The 21431-nt window shown below is 33.3% G+C and overlaps 1 protein-coding gene across 1 annotated transcript; it reads right to left on the bottom strand.

The window, feature by feature from the left end:
- Positions 1 to 829: 829 nt before the first annotated feature.
- On the bottom strand, positions 830 to 20672 carry LOC138323670 (eukaryotic peptide chain release factor GTP-binding subunit ERF3A-like). Its single transcript, XM_069268444.1, has 14 exons — positions 20394 to 20672; positions 16948 to 17031; positions 16316 to 16459; positions 14802 to 14835; positions 13178 to 13255; positions 12646 to 12826; positions 12147 to 12301; positions 11651 to 11797; positions 11017 to 11110; positions 8865 to 8945; positions 6511 to 6612; positions 5947 to 6018; positions 4894 to 5155; positions 830 to 4557 (listed from the first exon to the last, which is right to left on the bottom strand). The coding sequence occupies exons 1-14, from the start codon at positions 20581 to 20583 to the stop codon at positions 4514 to 4516; spliced, it is 1668 nt and encodes a 555-aa protein (XP_069124545.1). The 5' UTR covers positions 20584 to 20672; the 3' UTR covers positions 830 to 4513.
- Positions 20673 to 21431: the final 759 nt, after the last annotated feature.

Raw genomic sequence — 21431 nt, 5'->3', positions numbered from 1 at the left:
CACTGTTGTTATACATCAACCCTTGGAATATGTCGGAGTGAAACTGAAGTCATTTCAGGAGAAAACCACTGACCAATCATGTGCCTACTTTTCTTTTAAAGATTACAGAGGACAACGCCAGACTTAAGAGTCATACGATTTACCGTTATTCAATTCTTTTGATGTACATCAAAGGTTCATCTATTGTTGCACACAGTCTTAAGTTTTACTATGACATAGTCCCTAGTAGATATATATAACGACAGTGATAGTAACCCCTTGGATATTGCTCACGGTAATTTCCTTATTGTTCTTGACCAGTCTCATCCATTTCTTGATCAGGGAAGAAATTCCTGACCGTTTTGGGCACTCGTTTGTATGTTATCATGAAGTTTTTATGATATCAATCTAGCTTGAACCTTGTCTCCATTTCTTTGAATGTATGGTCTAGGCCAGGAGGCCATTGATAATTTTGGGACATCATTTTTCTAGGAGCAAAATCATAGATGTATTCTGAGAATCATTTGTACTTTTTGCAACGGCAACAAAACAATTGAATTACAGTTAAGACACCAAAGGCAAGGTCGTTGGACCTAAAAATAAAGGCGACTTCAACACTTTCCAGAGGTTAAGGCTAAATAGTGGTGATTCAAGGGGAATAACTCCGACAGCCTTTATTAAAATTTCACTTGTTTCCTTTATAGACGGTAGCCTTGTTTTCCCATTTATACTGGGTTTTTTTTTAATTCGTAAAACTGTTTGGTAAATTTAGAAGAGATTTTTTTCAATGATGTACTTGTAACAAGGTAGGCACAAATGTAGAAAAGTAAAGATACAAGACAAAGATAACTTCATGGTACCTGCATTTTAATTAAAAAGATTATTTCATCAAGATTAACAATTATTGTAAATAAGTTTCTCAAGAAAATCTGATGAAATTTTTAAATTCTGTGAAACAGGACATATGTATTGATATTTTTTCCTAAACTTAAATTTTTGTCTATATTAATAGTTTTTTTTATATTACTGTACATAGAACATTTCTGTACATAAGCATTTTTTCTTCACAAAGCAAACAAGAACAGGTGCGTTCTATAATGAATCATGAGATGTGTTTGGAAGTGAACATATTTATACTGCATATATACTCTTTGTAGAACAGATATATTTATATAGGTATATAGAAAAACAAGATTCTTACTGAAAAGACCTCTCAAAATCCACATTATAATACATATATTCAATTTTAATATGTATGATAATTGTCTTAAATATGTTACTTAAACAATTTTTTGTTCATTATTTATGTGGTATTTTTCAACATTCTAAATAGGAAAATTACTGAACTACAACATTGTTTTGCGATGAAACATCATCCATCACTCTTTAAGTTCTATTTGAAATCAATGTTAACAAATATTTTCATGTTCTTAATTGATCTTAGTTCTAACCCATTTTAAAATATGTGTATTGAAATATCACAATACATATATATATGTAGACAGTTTTTCCATTGGGTGTTACTTTTGCAATTTCGCAGTACATTCACATGGATCCCACAAATTTGCTCCAAGAAATACAGATTGAATAAATCATACTCTTATAATTAAATCACAAAATGTTCATGCATTTAAATTCTATTTTCTTCTTTGAAATGAAAATAGCAAAAGCTTTGAGCTGCAAACATACCAGCTATAAAGAATGTATAAATACCTGTTAGTTCAATAATTCAAATAAGTCAGTACCTTACAAGCAACTTCCTAAACTTTTCTGTCATTTGGAGAATCCTTTCAATATCAAAAAGGCATTAAGTTATTTCTATTATTTCTTTGATTTTTGCAATAAAGATTTTTTCGGTTATCATTGAACTGTAATCAATTTTAAAAGGTGAACAATTAGCTTGTATCTCAACACCACTAACACCCATTCCAATTAACATGCCACTAACTACAATAACATTATATAATACATGAGGATTTTACCAAATTAACAGTACAGACTGAATTTGGAAAGCTGTGAAAACAGTTATATATTCTATATAGTCTTCAATAACAGTAATTGGTTTTATTTACCTGGAATTCTTTGCTAGCCAAAACTGCAAAATCTGGCTTTATATACTCTCTTGCAGTTACCAAAACCATATTTAGTACAACCTATCCTAATTAAACAATGATGGAAAAATAGAATTGGAAAAGTCATCATTACCAATCTCATTCACCCCTGTGATTTCATAATGAACTGATCCAGTGTCAGACTAAGAAGAGTTCAAATTCATGTTTAGGGGTAAATGAGTTTATTTTAAGGAAAACTTTGAAGCAAAAACATGGACTCAACACTCGTGTGAATGAAGCGTATAATCTTCACATTTAAGGACCTTGCTAACAAGAAATTATTTTACGATGTTTAAGCACCTGGGAAAGTCTGTTACACTTCTGTACACACGTGATTTCCTTCATACACTCCCTCTCCCTCAGGTTCCATGCCTATCATACACATACACACGCACATCCATTACACACAAATGCACGTAGACCAAGCTGTGACTATGTGTTAGTATTAAAGATAATCTAGTATTATTTACAAAACATGGGGAGGGGGACAACTGATAATTAAGAACTGAAGTATTGTCGGGGAGAAGGCTAAAAAAAAAAAAAAAAAAAAAAATTTTTTTTGAAAGCACATAATACACACAGCACTTTTGTGGAATCTTATAGATATGTTTTGGACGTTTTGATTACGATTTTCAACACAAAAACTACAAGAAGAAAACATAATTTATAGAATTTCACTTGATTTTGAAAGTGACACCGTGGGGTAGAAAGTTCTCCCCATTTGATGTAATGGTTCATTAAAGCCATATTTCCTTATATACCTACCAGTACTCCAATGACATGTTTTAAACTTAAATGTATGTATCTAAATACTCATTTTTTGGTTGCTGCTTTTACCATTATAGATTTTCTTTCAGACTGAATGTCAAAATGTCACATATAACCATATGAATATAAGACTAGGAAAATTTCATATCATCATAACATGTTACTTTCCAATAAATAAATCCCTGAAAATAGTTTTAATAATCAACATGGGTTGTGATATTGAACAGACAACAAACTAGATCCAGCCAGGTGTCTGGATAATTTACCCGAATTAAGCAGAATATTTGCTTTTTCCAAATAATGTTAAAACGACAGATAACCATCTAAAACATGGTAAAAAAATCTCCTATCTTAATTAGAGTAGATATGAATGTATTAACAATAAAGGATGAAGAATTTGCAACACACTACTTGTATTGCTATATTCTTCAGACTGATGTAACAAACCATGTAATCAAAATGAAAAGTTTATGAACATAATGAAACATATGCACCAAAGTCTATTCAGAACGCTATTATTGAATATGAATTTAACATTTAATGCAATTACAGCAGAATTGAGCACTTTGAATTATGATAATGCTTAACAAGAAATTCCTTATTTGCTAGTACTTGAAATGAATACTGTTTCATATTTCTATAAGGTTACATATATCGGGCAGATAACTAAATATCTAGGAGTACCACAGGGTGTAAAGATGTAGTCACTATAGACTATAGTATATTAGTTATATATAATGACAGTCCCATATCAATATCCTACATTTGGCTTTGAAATATGTTTCACATCACCCAGATTTTACAAACTTTTTGTAATTACCATCTTTAATGACGAATAAAACCTTTTCATCAGTTTGAGGAACAAAATCAATCAAGAGTGTTCTATTGATCCAGCACAGCTTGATTTCATAAATCAATTCTAATTGGTATCAATCATAGGTAATAATCAAATATATGTACTGAAATAAATAAAGTAGTTTTGTTTCAAACATACAGTCAAATCAAATAGAAACAATTACATACGATCACAATGCTTACACATTTTCCGGATAATCAGTCCAAAAATATAAGGCAATTGCCAGCCAAACGATTCTTTCCATGCATCAAATGATTCCAAGTAATTCTGTCGAATTTTAAACCTCAACTTTTCAATAATTATTTTTTATCATCATGATTTTGAATTTTTTTCAGTGGCTCCTGAGAAAAAGGAATGTTTTACTAATCAAAGGCACATTCAACACATTTTTTTTCAAAAGATGTTTTTTCTACAATGAAGGTCTCATAAATAACAAAACAAGCATTGAAAACGTTTGAAAACAAAAAATATTAAACATTAAATTTAGATAGCCTGATAGACTAATTCTCTAGATAGTCTATTGAACATCCCCCATGATACACCCATAAATGATGAGAGGTGGCATAATAATAAACAAAATCTATTCAAATAGGGCCTCGGTGCACAGCAACAGCACAAGTTTTGCACTTCTTAGATCCTAAAACGTCAGCAATAACAGACAAATTGTTATGTACAGCCAATGTCCATCCGGTGAGGTGGATTACTAAATGCACTGTAGAGTCGGAGAAGGTACCCAGCACTAGTTTTGTGTTGAGTGATGGGTTATTATTCTCCAGCACTAACTCATGTCCAACAATTCTTAGTTAATAATCTTAAGCACTTTTCCTATCCCAATGGTTCTCCCTGCAAAAACAAAACAGAAAAGTTTCAGATATTTTGTCTATTTTTTTCAGTTCAAACAAAACAGAATGTATTTGAGTTTCTCTTTACAGAATACTGAGTTATTAGTAAGTATATTGTACATGGTGGTTATGATTCCAAAACGACATGGTAAAAGTACAAATCATCTTTCCGTCACTGTGATGTCACAAATATCACATCAAAATATGACGTCGTACTCCACAATTACCAGAAGGTGAGACTACTTGACAGTCAATTGAACTTCACCCATGTTGTTTTTATATCTTGAAAGCGACCTATTGAAAACATAACCAAGTGATAAAATTTTCATCTACTGACCTTCATCGCGTAAGGTAAAGCGACCCATTTGTGGGAAGTCTTTGAAAGTCTCCAGACAGATCATTCCACCGTTCACCTCTATACGAGCTATGGCTACTTGGTCCTGTTTCACAAAGCGAGGTTTCACTTGAGTCTTGTCACCAGTTTTTTTGTCAATTATACACAGAAGAGCACGCAGCGTAACCTCCTCTGCACACGTGTGAATATGCAACACTGCACTGTAACCCGCACAAATGATTGATTTATGTTCGAGTATCACAATCTGAAATGAAATATAATAATGTTAATGAATTTATATTAAAGATCATAACAAAATTCTCATTCACATTTTGGTTGGTTGATTTGGTTGCTATGTTAATTATCCAATTAACATCCATGGTCATTCAAAGGCAGCCTCCGGTGCACTCAATGAGCTAAGCAATGAATGTAATTGTGTTTTACGAGACAGCAATTCTGCACTTGTGTATTACAGAGCTATCTGCCCTTGCAGGTAGGCAGTGATTGTGATGTCATGTGTTTGCGAGTGTAACATCATACTTTTCGGAGAAGACGACGTGAAGTATGCTCACAAATTTACCCGGAATACCCGCAAGGGAGCTAACTCGGTGATATGCAAAGACGGAATATGTTTGTATAGAGAATCCCTGTAGAAGTGAAACTGTTTTCCATTATATTTGTATTACTTTAGTGAAGCACTCTGCGAGAGACAACAGAATTTAGCCTGTGTATAGAGACCTCCTGGCTATAAAGACTCTATAAGAGATGACAGTTGTGGAGGTTTTTTAAAACCCTTGTGGTTTAAATCGAATATTGTAATTTACCAAAAAAACAAAAATGGTTGTTAACATTTTTTTCAGGATATTAAACTGGATAGGTGATGATATCTGAATCTCATGATTATATTATGAACCTTTCACACACAAGGAAATAACTGAACAAAGACAATATCAAATATACTCTTTGGTAAACATCAAATTAGAATACAGAAATGTTTGTCAAGTAAGTATAGACAATTATCACAAATGTTTGTCTACTTTAGTAACGATCACTTACCTGAGCATCAAATACCTTGCCTGTGTTACATGGTGTTTCCATTGGACAAAGCACAAAGCCTGGAGAAATATCCTAAAACAAACAAGAATTACTAAAGTTGTACAAAACTCTGTCAAACCTACTTAACTCCAATGAGAAATGCTAACATCTCAAACTTAATGAGCAATCAAATAAATTTTGTTTGCTTGAATACACAGTTAAAAATTATCAAGAGCAATTAAATACTTCACATTAAACATGGTCTTCTAGTTATAATAGTTTATGTTAACAAGGTTATAAAATGATATGACAAATACACATTATAATGGTAAAGGCTGCTCCAGTCAAGAAGATATCCTCATCAAAGACTCCAGGTTTGCTTATGAGAGGGATAAACCCCCTATAATCCATTCTAAACTTTCATGGAATTAAGACGAGAAATTGAATCATGGGTAGAAATGGTTCACTTAAGATTGCTAAAATAGAAATAAGAACAAGCTGACCAAATTTTAGTTCTAATTGAAATTAAGAAATCTAATGGAACTTCTCTTTAACTTGAAATGACCACTTTTTGCAATATCTCACCTCTTCTTCCACTCCCTGGACCTTGACTTTGAGATTTTCACCTGGGTTGGCTAACTCTGTTTCTATTTCATCAGAGAAGAGTTGATTCACTTTAACTATAGCCTGAAAATAAAATATGATCAAGTTGATATCAACCATTTTGATAAAAACATCTTACTTCAGTTCTGGAATTTTTATATGGAATGTTAGCTTTGCCCGGTTATTTTCATTGTATTTATCCTCTATCTAAAGATGCTACTATCTAAAGATGCTACAAATGGTAATTTTTTCTCAATCAAAAACAGGAGCGGACGATTTAGTATAAAATCATTGAAGAAAATTAATTGCATCTCAAATAAAATTTTGAGGCACTATGTCCTATATGGAATGCAGTACTGATTGGGCATGCTCCGAAAGCAAAATAGATTCTTTTAACATATTTTTTCTGTTTTTCTGTTGACATATATTTACACGATTAAACACCAATTAATGTTCAAATGATGGGTATCGTTTATGCTCTGTTGGTGGTGGAGCATCTTTAAAAACTGATGATTTAAACATGTTTCCACAAAATATGTCTCGTTAAAAAGCTCGCTAGAGGTCAAAGTTTACAAAAAGTGACTATTTTTAGATTTTTTTTTATTATTCAATTTTTTCCAAACTTTTTGCATTAAATCGATGCAGTATTTCATTTTGAAGGTTTTGATGCCTTCAACTTAAACATTGGTCCACTAATTAATTTTTTACAACGTAATTAATATTTAACTAAGATTTTTTTGCAAATTTCGACAATTATATTTTAAACATCTCCTCTGATTTTACCAGTCTGATCAAGCCTAAACTCACACAAAATCTTCAACTTATCATCGTGACCGATTCTTGTTAATATGGTGTTGATTCAAATTCAAATATGGCCGCAATGACGTCACTTCCGGTTTAAACCTAGACAGCCATAACTCGTTAACCACTGAGCCAGTTTCTTTCATTTTATTATATGTGATGTAGAATAACATACTAAGAAACTTTGTAATTGTACATTTTTCTCTAAAATGTCAACTTCCGGTTGACCATTGACTCATAATGCAAATTCGCCCGTTTTCGGTGAAAATCACGAAAACAACTTCTTGTCAAGTTCTACATGGTATAGAGGCTTGATATTGCGCATGATGTAAGCTTAGGTAGTTGACTATCAGGTTTGAAAAAATAAACGAGCCTGACCTACATTCAAGGTCACAGAGTGCTTGTGATTTTAGAGCTATGGAAATGATCCAGTGAAAATACAGCTCATTGAGACAGCCGTAGCTCGTTAACCACACGGCCAATTTCTTTGATTTTTGGATATGTTTATGTAGAATCAAAAATGGAACAATTAATTTACATACTACTTTTCTGTAAAACGTCAACTATCCGGTTGGAAATAAGGGACAAAGTTCAAAATGCAATTTTTCGACAAAATGATTAAAAAATCTTCTTCTCAATTTCTAGAAGGTATAGAGACCTAATATTAAGCATGAAGCATGCTGATATCGATGTCTACCAAGTTTTTTTAATATGATTGACCTTGACCTATATCAAAGGGCACTCGGGTAACAATCCTAAAATCTTCAAATGACTTATTGCAAAGTTCTGAAAGGCCTGAGACCTGGTATTGGACTTTTGGTACGTTGAAACTAAGCGCTACCAAGTGTGTTATGAATGACCTTGAACGGAGTAGCTTTTAGGTGAAAAGCCCGTCAAATTGTCCCGGTGACAATTTCTAGTTTTCATTGTATTTATCCTCTATCTAAAGATGCTACAAATGGTAATTTTTCTCAATCAAAAACAGGAGCGGACGATTTAGTATAAAATATTGAAGAAAATTAATTGCATCTCAAATAAAATTTTGAGGCACTATGTCCTATATGGAATGCAGTACTGATTGGGCATGCTCCGAAAGCAAAATAGATTCTTTTAACATATTTTTTCTGTTTTTCTGTTGACATATATTTACACGATTAAACACCAATTAATGTTCAAATGATGGGTATCGTTTATGCTCTGTTGGTGGTGGAGCATCTTTAAAAACTGATGATTTAAGGACAAGACAGATTTTTTTTTGGTGGAGTTCCCATATAAAAACCATAAACTACTTTTAGCATTATTTCTTCTCATCCAACTTTTATTGTATAATTTTACATGTTAAAATGAATTATGAAGAATGTTTTTGCTAATTATATCAGTTTTTTATCCACACTTATTTTAGAATTTTTTCAAATTCAAGCTGACTATGAAGAAAACATAATATTATTTTTCATCAGTCAGTCTTTTATTTGCCTTCTTTTTAGAATTTTTCATGCACAGATTAACCATAAAGGAATCATTTATACAGTACTCACTCTGTTAGGCATCACCATTAAGGACATATTCTTGGTTATCACACCAGCCTCCAATTTACCCAGTAATAGTGTTCCCATGTCCTGGAAAACAGAAATTAGAGTCAGACACGATCGACCAGCAGAAAACATCAATTAAATAGAGTATTACAGTAAAACTTGTTTATAATATTAATACACTTACAACATATTCAGGGTTATAACGTAGCAATCTTTATTCCCAGTCAAGATTCCTTTAAGATGTTTGTAATATGTGTATAACAAAATATGCTGGTAAAGAAGTAATTCCCCAGAGGTTCTTTATAGCCTTGTTTTCATAATAAACACTCTTATAATAGATAAATTTTCATTCCCCATTGGCATTGGGGTTCCATTAGATGTATATGTGTATAACAAACTTAGCTTATAACAATGTGATTTTGTTGCAATTTCTCCCTAGAGTTCTGTCATAACCATATTTTACTGCACTTAACAAATGAAACAAAAATTTTAAACAAAGAACATAAACTATCAAACGTTTTCTATAATTATAGTCTTCATAGCTTTTGATTTGAGTTTTGACAATAAGATGCTAAAATCCTTCCTACACTGTTCCAAGTAACATTTCGAAAAGAGAAAATAAGATGTATCACTGGGAGAGAAAAAAACACAGCATCCTACAGACCTTTGCAACTAGTGTATGTGGGTCTCAAGTTACTGACTCATATAGGGATTGGATTTCGTTTTTATGTTAACCATGCTTGTATGGAGCAATTCCTCTAAGAATATATTCAGTATGGGGCGCGTTAGCGCCCCATACTGAATATATTCTTAGAGGAATTGCTCCATACAAGCATGGTTAACATAAAAACGAAATCCAATTCCTATATTTACACTCACACGACTTTTTATTTGTATTTTATGCAATAAAATCGTCATTTGAAAGTGACGTAATTATTCAATAAAAGTCGGTCAAAAGTGGGAGGAGCTTACTCAATTGAACAGCGAATGATGACGCTTCACGTAAGGTAGAATTATTCATCCGCGACGACAAAAAAGTTCAATATTTTAGTGTAAAATAAACATGACAAACAAAATAAATTTCAGAGATAATTTTATTTAATCAGATCAGAACTTAAAATATATATTCAATTTTGCTAAAAGTTAATATATAGCGTAATAACATAAAGAATTTGTACACGGCCACATGTGTGAACTCGGTGACCGTTATTGTGCAGCGAGGCGAAGCTGACGCACGCTTACACACTTTAGTTTGCGGAAGTTGTGAAAACACCGATTTTCAAGTAGCTCAATGTGTTTGAGATGTCGTCTGACTTGACGATATTACATCCTTGGGAGCCATGTGATTATATAATCTACGTTTAGATCCATATCGCCATCGATAGATGAAACAAATTCACTTGTGTTCGATGGATACAATGTATTTGTGGTGACGCGGAACTGTCAACACGTGGATTATTAGCGGTGCATGTTTTATAATACACATGATTAAATACTCAAAGAACAAAGACAAGAGGATATGTTTATAACTGACCTCTATCAGAGGGTCTCACACCCGTCCACCCCAAAGGCTCGATCGTAGGACGAACATAGGCACAGAGGTAATGTTTACATTTGACACCCATCATTTTTAACAAAAATGAAAGCACGTCGCCCCGGTCGGGATATTTTTCCGTTTCTTTATACAATTGTTAATTTAAAAATTGTTTGAATCATATATAAATATAAAACATGTATATATTGTTTACATTTTTCCAAAATTCTATGAAAAACAACAATATACACGTAATGTTTCGTCAAAATGTAAACAAAGCCATGTGTTTCTTTTAAAAAAAGTAGTCCTTTTACGTTGCACAGAACATTTCCTTACGCAAGTTCAAAGTTCAATGTTACCATGCAGTTATGGTAAACAAAATCGGCTAGTATTAGCGTATAGTGACCAAGCCTAGCAAGTGTAAATATATATATATAATATTACCCGACTTCAGTCCTGTTGTAATTTACACATAATCGAGATTGTCTAGAACATCTGTCTTCCTACCAGCCTTATGTTTTATCAACCCTTATATCCTTATGTTTTATCAATCGTTATCCTAAAATTATACTAACAATTACTTTTTGGGTAACTCCTGCTTAATGATGTCTAATTACTTACCCTATATTTATCAACAATGGGCATTCTGACAGGCATCTCTGTAGATCTATTCAAGGAGTTTAGCTGGTCTAGATAATCAATAAGTGATGGTCCTCTGGAATAAAAATTTACATCCCAAATCATTATCTTTAATTCAATGTACATAAAAGCCTGAATTTTGTTGGACAAAAACACAAAAATCTGTTGAATACACTTAAGATTAAATCTACAAAACAGGCAGGGCTATAGGATCTAAAATAAGTTTTATTTTAAATGAAACAACTAGTCTAAGAAGACTATATTTTGGCGAAGTTCAACAGTCAATGAAAAACGCTGGCCTCTATGTCATATTACATGGGTGAGTTATGCAAAAATATTACTACTCTCGGCCTGGTGAGTTAGAATGCTTCAATGCATGAATGTCATGATACGAGTATTCCGTCATAAAGTGTTATCTCCCCTTGCGGGTAGATGCTGATTGTGATGTCATTTGTTTGCGAGAGTTACACAATATGTTTCAGTGAAAAGGACATGAATTTCGCTCACAAAATAATGTCACAAATGATACCTACCTGGATAGAGATAATTTTGTTATATTCCAAACTAGAATATATATAAGAAAAAATTTGGTATGAGGGAATTAAAGGTAACATACCTGTACCATGGACAGACTGTTTCATCTGGGACAAATTTAAGGAAAGCTCCTGTGAGACCAGATACAGGCATAAAATACAGGTCTGTTTTGGGATTAAAGCCACACTTCTTCAGGTAGGGGATCAGCTTCTCCTTACACTCAAGGTACCTGTCAATAGCACATTTATTCATATTCTTTATAGCTATTATGTCTTTGTCCATTGGTACGCATATATGCAAGTTGATTTTTTTTTTTTTTTCATATTTAAAAGACTACTACATAATCTCTAAGTCATTCAACTGATTCACTAGTAGAGTTGCTTTCATATACCAGTACCATATTGCCATTTTGTTTTGAGCAAGTCAAAACTCTTCACAATTTGACATAAAAACGAAACAAAAAAATTCAATGAATGAAAACTTTGCATATAGGCTAAAAGAGTAGACAATGTCTTTAGCTAAATTTTTAAGATTTCCATTTCTATGACCTTTGACCTTGAGGTCAGTGTAATGCTTACCGTTCCTCTGACCACTCCACAGTGGGGTCGTCCATTTTGTTTATAACAATAACTAAGTGTTTAACGCCGGCAGTTTTAACCAACATAGCATGTTCCCTGGTCTGTCCTCCTCTCTCAAACCCAGTCTCAAATTCTCCTCGTCTCGCCGATATAACCTACAAAATTACAAACATTTCAAAATTGGCTGATATAATATATATATAATGCTTCACACATATTTTTCTGACAAATAAGACAAGAATTCTTTAGATCATATCTATCTGCCGTACATTTTGTAACAGAATTCACACAAAATTTATTTCTATGCATTGCTTTCCAAATGTTCTGAAAAAATCCACAAATACAAAAAATCCAAATTTCACTGTTTCTTATTTTTTTTTAATCCAATGTTTATCCCAAAGAATACTAAATACTCATTTATCATCTTCATATTCTGATTCCATATTCACAAATCAAAAATCTACAAGGTTTAAGTACATATCAAATTCTAAAGCTTTACCAATACAGCCAGATCGGCCTGTGATGCTCCCCCAATCATGTTGGGGACAAAACTTTTATGGCCTGGGGCGTCTAGAATTGTGAAATGTTTGCTTGGTGTTTCAAAGTAGGCTCTTCCAACCTCGACTGTCTTTCCCTTCTCTCTCTCTTCTGAGTTGGTATCCAGAGCCCAGGACAAATACCTAAACATAACCCAAAACACTTAATCAACAATCACAGAACAATACATATTTACAATTTTTAGGTCGACAGTGAAGTCAATTCAGAATTCATACTGTAAAATGATTTAATCTGGCGCAGTGAGATCTTAGCGCTATGGAAATAAGGTACCATTTGGCATAGTTAGCGAATGTTTTAATCTATCACTAACAGGTAACAGCGCTAAAAGAAAATGTGTGCTAAATTTTCATGTTTTACTGTATAGCTGGTAATTTTAACCGGTTAGACATTTTTATCTGGCTTAATATGAATTGAAATTCATCAATCCAGCTATCAGAATGTATATGATGGCCAGGTGAGCTAAGGTTACCTACCATGTTTCTCTGTTTTTCTCTTTGGCTTCTCGTTCATACTTCTCCAGTGTTCTTTTATCAACCATACCTGTCAGATACCTGAAAGTAAAAGGCTAGGTGTAAAATCCAAGAAACAAAATCTAAATACAAGTTAAGAACCAGAACCACAAGCCCTCCAGCTTTCTTCCCAACTCCTAAACTTGGCATGTCCTTAAATGACCCTGGATGTTATTAAAATGTTAAAGATGCTCGACCGCCGACAGAGCATAAATGATATTCATCATTAGAACAATAATTGGTAATCGTGGATATATATGCCTAATTAACACAAAAAATAACATAAAATAATTTATTTCGCCTTTGGTGTATGCGCAATCATTACTTCATTCCATATAAGATATAGTGCCAAGGAATTTTTTGGGATGCAATTAATTATTTTTTTCTATTTTCAACTTGAAGTAAAATTAGAAGCTCAAATTTTTTAATGGTGGTAATGGTGTAAAGTAAGTAACTTTTGCAACTGAAGAAAAATACCAAATCGTCTGCTCCTGTTTTTGATAATGAAAAAATACCATTTGTCAGCGGTGGAGCATCTATAAACCAGCCAAACCAAAACAGGGCAATAAAAGAATAACGGATACAACTTCATGAAATTATCAATGAAAATATATATTCATGTCATTTCTGACACCTCAATAGTTCAGAGGGTACTGAAAGGTTATGGAGACATCTTCACTATAATCTTCAATTAGAATATAGCATAGAATAGGTATATCACGACGAGACACTTTTGGTCGTAATGTCGTGTCTAACCTCTAACAATCGAGGCAGGATTCACATGGCGCAGAAATTGGCTCAATATCAAGTCAAAATTTCAAGTTGTCTTTAAACTAACCTTTCATATCATGAATTTTTTTTTCCAAAATCATGCTAAATCCAAAACACAAAACGTCATTGTTGCATTTTTATACTGAATTTAGACATTTCTTTTAACCCACCACTATTTGTAAGTCTACCTGGTCGCCATTTTTACTCGTTAGTTACAAACTACGGAATGGTGATGGAAAGTAAAATTACCATTATCTACAAAATTCTTGCAGTATTTTGACTAAAATGCATTACTGGTAGTTAATTCAAATATTTCCAGAATTCATTAGAACTGATAAAAAAATACTTGTTTCCATGCATATATTATCTTTCCACTTCATACACTGTCATATAACTTGATAAACTAGAAGTTACAAAAATTTGAATGGGATTAACAGCGCTGAACATTATTGCTATGGGTCAGCTCTAAAATATGTGATTATTCCCTGGATTTATATTACATCATAGCAATTTATGTGTTCATGGATAACTACTGATTCATGCTAGGCATGTTTTATGACATTCTGGTAAGTTTTCACTTCGTTAGTAAGCGTCAAACTTCCGCTCTAGTTTGACAGCAGAACTTACAATGACTCATATAGAGGTCCGATATTAGATGTCGGTATTGCCCATCATAAGTTTCTCAATATGGACGTCTAATATTACTGGATTAAATATCTATGTACTTATATATGGCCTGAATGGCAGTATCATTCACATATTTCGTAACTATACATATACGAGAATAGAACTGGAGAGGATAACAATACACACTTACATAATGTGACCACCAATGGTTGATTTTCCAGCATCTGAAAAAAATTGATATATTCATATGTATTCTGATAAATTTATACTTTAAAGGTCCATTACCTTTCCGGAGCAAAATATAAAGGTTTCTTTAAAACATTAATAACATCAAAAAATGCATACCGATGACCTAAAATAAGGTTACGACACCAAACATATGCAAGATTTCCTGCGTAATATATGAAAACAGTGGAGAGTCAATTCGCTGTTTTGCCGTCTGGCGCAGTGATAGTCAACTACCGCGCTGTATTTAGGACGAAGGCGGGAAAGGCGTTATGAAAATAAACATTTTATTTATTTTAATCAAATCGTTCAGAAGGTGATGATAAATGTTGTATTAACAGTAAGTTCATAATTCTTTAAGACTCCACAAAATTATCGATCTTGTTTTACATTCCCATTTAAAAATTAAAAGCCGTTTCAGAAAGGTAGTGGGCCTTTAAGAAACTTTGCCTATAGTTTTATCTGTCGCTTTCTAGATAAAGAAAATTAAGCACAATAAACTCCTCGAATGGATACAAGGATTGAGGAACTTATTTGAAAATGTCAGGGGTGTAAAAATTTATTTCAAAGCACTAGCCCAGGGCTAGTAGACACCAAAATTTCACTAGCCCGGCCTAAATATCTACTAGCCCAGAAAAAAAAGGAAAATTTATAATACCATAAATTTTTTATATAAATTCAAATATTTTTAATTGAGTGAGTTTTTTTTATTATTTGCAGTTACTTTTTTTTTTATTTAAATTCAAATAAACATTAAGAAAATTTTTAATCTGTGATATTTCTAGAACACAATTTTTAGATTTTTTTTAATCCTGAATCCGGATTCCGGATTCCCGACCTTTGACCCGGATATTAGAATAACCATAACAAATATGGCTGCCTGCTACAGGCATGGCTTTGCTGCCGACTTTTTGAGGAATGGATTCCAGTTCTTTAACATCATTTTTGTAACTATTAAATCTTACTTATCTGATAGCTGAGATGATTTATTTGATGGTTTGTATATTGTTTTTCTAGAACTTGTGTTGCAAATTACGTAACTTTCACATGAAATGCATCAATATTCACTGTGATGATCGGGAGGTCTACAGTACTGTACCGGTCCACAGTCGTCAATAAATTAGACTCCAGATTAAGATTTAAAGTTAGATACGAATATTACATAGAATTGCAATGTTTTAAAGTGTTATTTTGACTTAATATGATGTTTTTCATTTTGAAATATCTTTGAAAAAAAGTCACTAGCCCCGGGCTAGTAGGGCTGAAATTTTCACTAGCCCAAGCTGAAAATTTGGTAGCCCCGGGCGTCGGGCTAGTGGATTTTTACACCCTTGAATGTATTTTTCAATTTACATAAAGAGATTAAAACATCTTTGAAGATTGACGAGTAACAAGTATTGAAGGGTAGAAATACAGAGTGGACGGATTTGTAGATGAATTACATAACTCAAACCAGAATACAATTACTCAAGTACCTACCAACATGGCCAATGAAGACGACATTTATGTGCTCCTTCTTGACTTCCATTTCCTGTGCTTGACCAGCTTTTTTGGTGTTTGTCACAGGTTTTACTACAACATCCTCCTCCAACTCTTCTTCTTCCTCAGCGGCCCAATCATCACCTGTATATACCAGGTCAAAAGGTCATCAATACTCATAACAGAAGGTGTTTAGACCCAAAGTGTCAGACACATTAACACTACTCAAAGATGTAAATAAAGCTAAGGACTTATTTTAAAGCACAAAAGCACAAATAATCCTGTCATATACAACACTGATTGTGGAAATCAAATAAGGCTGAAATGTCATTGATAACACTAATAGAAGATACTGAAAATAAATGTACAGAAAGCATTTTGTCATATCATGAGAATGTACATGCAAGTTTATGTATCCATTTTAACAGTCTTCTTTTTCCATTTTTTTTTTTTCAAATTTTGTTTATAGCAGATACTATATACAATGATTCTACTTTTTCTATTTTTTTTAATTTTGTTTATAGCTGATACAATATTCTTTTTTCTATTTTTTTTTAATTTTGTTTATAGCTGATACAATATACAATGTTTTTTTTTATCTAATACTTTAAAATGTGAAAATGTTTAATTACCTGCTGATTCTTGTGTTTCCATGTCCTCGGTACCAACAGCATTGCCCGACTCATCTGTGGGTGTACCGTCTTTTGGAGATGTATCTATACAAATATATGTATTGAACGAATTAATACATTACAGTAGTAAGCAAGCAATATTGAAGCTGTAGATAAAGGTATTAACATTTACCAAGCAGTAGAAACAAACTAAAGTAAAAGGTACATCAGTTTTACGACACCGTATAAAGACAAGTCTGTATGTATCAAGGACAATTCACAAATTGAAACAAATGATTCATCAGATTTTTTTTAGTGAACAAAAACATTTGACTCCCCTATAATTGTTTAGAATTAGTAACATCAGTATTGCATACATTTGCCCTAGGCCTAATGAGATAAAAAAAGGTTATAACCTTAAGTTTTCTATGACATTTCTTGCGTGTTTTAATGATGACAACTAATTATACACTTTCATACGCCCCAAACCAACGATACTTGACGACCTTGACTAATCGGAACACCACTATCGGATAGTACAAAAACCTGTTTTATACAAATGGAACTGAAATCCCCTACAAATTGCATTCAACATCCTTGTATTACTTTGTATTATATCATTTAGTAAGAAACGGTTAATACAAAAACGATTTCCAAGTCTCCTGGGTGCTTTTTGTATTGTTATAAACCCACAAAATGCGACGTGCCAAAAACAAAATGTTGGTAATCTGAATTATGAGTCATGACACAGGTAGATTTTCATAATCAGTGCCATGTGTCGACACATGTCCTCTGACTTATGCATATATAATCCAAACACGGGAGATAAACATTTCTCAAAAAACAATTGTATATCCCTGTCCAAAGTCTCACTTTGTTTCATTTAACCCACTTAGTATGGAACTCGAGCGCTCGCATAAGGATTTGAAGGGTCCCAAGGAATTTGTAATGAATTAGTTTGGACTCCATAGTTGCGAATAAGCATGCATGTCTTCATTAATCAAGGCTAGCTGTATAGCATTACAAAGTAAAACATGTTTATAACGAACATGCATGCTTACAGCAAATTTATGGTTTTAAGTTAACAATCATTTTCATTCCCCAACACTTTTGATATGTTTATATGTGTAACTATGCTTATATATAATTACAATATAGTAATTTTGTTTTGTCCCCAGAGGTTCTTTAATTACAACATAGTAATCATAACAAACTTCTCAATCCCACTACACAGGTAACTTATATTAGAAGTACAAGAAATCTGGTATAAAGAATAATTTCATTATGAAGCAATAACAACCAAAAAAGGCAAATTATTAATCATTTTTTCATAATAGGTCAAGCATTTGTGTATAATTGAAATGATGTATATCAGTCATCTCTTGATCACTATATAATTGCTTTTATGCATATACTGTGACAGACCTATTCTTCTTCTATACATTTTTGAGAATTTCTTATCTTGTGGCAGGAATGGACTAAGTTGATCATTGGTGACCAGGTATCTCAATCATGTGTAAAAGGTGAGGAGAAAATGTAGCGGCCAGACCGGGATTTGAACCAGTGACCTCTGAACACTAGGCGAATGCTCTACTGCTGAGCTACCTGGTCAGCGATGATCCACCCAGTCCAATCTCACTGACTAGACTCCTGCCTTCTTTTTCACAGACTTCGCCCTCAAAGACATAGGAGACCCTTACACCACCACCTTGGGTATTTTAGTTGAGTGTCAATTTTGTAACAGGAGAGAATATGTAGCGGCCAGACTTGGATTCGAACCCAGGACCCCCAAAAACTAGCTGAATGCTCTTCCGCTGATCATGAGCTACCTGGTCACTGATCATGATGATAAACCCAGTCTGATCCCCCTACACATGTGATTATGATCAGTCCGTCATCTGGCTATTTTTAATTAAATGTTTGGATCGAGTCCTGCATGGTCTGGCCACTATCATTCTCTCTTTTTCCACCTGCGGTGGTAGTTGCGATGGTAGTTACTAGTAGGGCTGAAACGATTAGTAATTTTTGTATTCTATTATTCATTCACATGTAATCAATTACTAATCGATTAATCACTTGAGTTGAAGGCAACTATATTGTCTCACTACTGACTACTGAAAACGTCTGCCATGTTTTGGTATCAACTAATAATAACACCTACTGTATGATATGACAGAGCACATGCCTTACATAATATAAGCCTACCAATAAATAAGAATAGATTTATTGACAAAACACTCGTATTTTATCCCAAATAAGCTTTGAATTCCGTTCCTGTATCATCTTCCGTAACATCGTATAAATCCAGTCTGCTAACCCACTGTTTTGACGTGACCTTCACACGTACGACTAATCAACCAAATCTGGATCGTCACGGAGGGACATATTGACCAAATTTTCATCAATGAACTTTTTTATTGCCGTGATCAAAAAAAAAAAAAAATTAAATAAATCAACAACTCTTATCTTCAATTAGAATATAAACAAAAACATTCTTTTTATATGATAAACACATGCAATAGTAAAATTAAAATGTTCAAGACTACTGCTACTTCCGCCCTCGAGCGTCCCGGTGGCAATTAGGCCTCCCTGACGTAACTCAACATGGAGTTGATCGCTAGTGAAAATTGGCGAACAGTGTGTTGCAAGCTTTCTTATGACATCCACTTTCTCATTGATAAATGACTTAGACTTTCACAAAGATGTAATTTAACAAGTATTTCTCACATCATATATGCTTTGTTGAGTTCAAATCGTGTACATAAAGAGATGAAATTACAGTCGGAATTACTTCCTTAGAAATCCATGATCTGTTTTTGACTGTCAACGTGTTTATTCTGCTTACAATGCACTAATTGCTTTGCATATAACGATTACCGATAAATCTTTAATTGATTATCAGCGTTTCCTTAATCTAATCGCCTCCGATTATTTGACTAATGGTTTCAGCCCTAGTTACTAGTATATATACGCCCGGCCCTGCATGGGTCTCTCGTGTCTTTGAACGCAAATATAATTTAGAAAATGGGAAGGAAAGTAGCAGGATTGAACTGGGTCAATTCTCGGTTACCAGACAGCTTAATCATAAGGTCCTATGCGTAGAGCATCTGGCTAGTGTTCGGAGGTCGCTAGTTCGAATCCCAGTCTAGTTGCTACATTTTCTCCTCTCCTGTTACAATCTGGATAGGCTACACTGCATATCTACATCTAATATAATCTCACAAACATAACTGGAATTAAGTTAACATATCACACAAAACACATCCATATAACGTGGTAAAGAAATAAACCTTATGTTACCATACGTCAAATCAAAACAGACATGGTCTCGTGTGTATTTACCCCACCCCAATGTAAACAAATCCATTGACGCCATAATTGTAACCAAATGTATCAAACACAACACAATAATTTCATGTTAATAATCAAATATCCACATAAATAACTCATGTTTCAATCACCAGTACCGTCTATTTTTGAAGCGACGGGTACAAATTCTGTGGCAAACACATTTTGGCCTGGGACGAAAGGTGCTGCATTAACGTTGAGAAATGACATCGGTTGAGCCAATTCTTTCCCTGGATCGGTTTCATTTTGATTGTCTATTTCCTGATCCCAAGAATCAGGGGCTCCGTTATCTCCGTTTTCCGTAGCCATTAGTGTCCCTTTGTCGATATTTTCACAGTAAACTGGGATGTCAAAAAAGATTGCAACACTTCCCACCGCGTGGAGATTTCTGTCTGACGTCACTTCTGCTTTTACATGCGCACTTCCCTAACAGTGAACTTTTTCATCCTGATATTATAATTAAAGTAAACAATAAGAAAAAAATACTAAAATCAAAATTCGGATATAAGTCTTTATTTCAAAATAGAGACATCATAACTAACAATAATACACAAATACAAATTAAGAACGGAAATGAAAAATACGAAACGAAGGAGTATTTTTATTTATTAAAAGAGAAGAAAAACCGCGGGAAAATATAAAAGGAAATGGATAAAACCTTTTTAGTATAAGAAAAAGGTATTTTATAAAAGCGTTGAGTTAAAGAATATTGAGTTGATGACCTTTTGTATAGTTACATCTAATATTATCTTAACAGTCCCGTGAAATACTCGTCGTTAACCTAATCTAGACAGGTTTAGCGGTCTAGGGTTGTTATATAGTACAAGGACGTATCACTTATATAATAAATAAATCCTTGTCTAGTACTAGACTATTTATGAGTCGCATATAGGCCCTACATGTTATATATATCATGTCTTTACTATAAATATGAAAGGCCCACTGCCTTTCCGGGAATGTAAAACGAGATCGAGTTTCAAGTTGTGGTCTACAAATGCATTAGGCATACAATGCATTACACAATTTTACAATGTAATTATTATCAATAGTAAAAACTTATGCAGATATATTTTTTTTTATTTAAACCGACCTAAAGCATAAAACCAACAAAAAAATTACAGTGCAGCATTCTGTGACGTTACCAGAGGTTTATATGT

The sequence above is a fragment of the Argopecten irradians genome, chromosome 5, assembly GCF_041381155.1.
Source record: "Argopecten irradians isolate NY chromosome 5, Ai_NY, whole genome shotgun sequence".
NCBI lineage: Eukaryota > Metazoa > Mollusca > Bivalvia > Pectinida > Pectinidae > Argopecten > Argopecten irradians.
The sequence above is the reverse complement of the archived record's forward strand: the minus strand, read 5'-3'. Positions and strand labels throughout refer to the sequence as shown.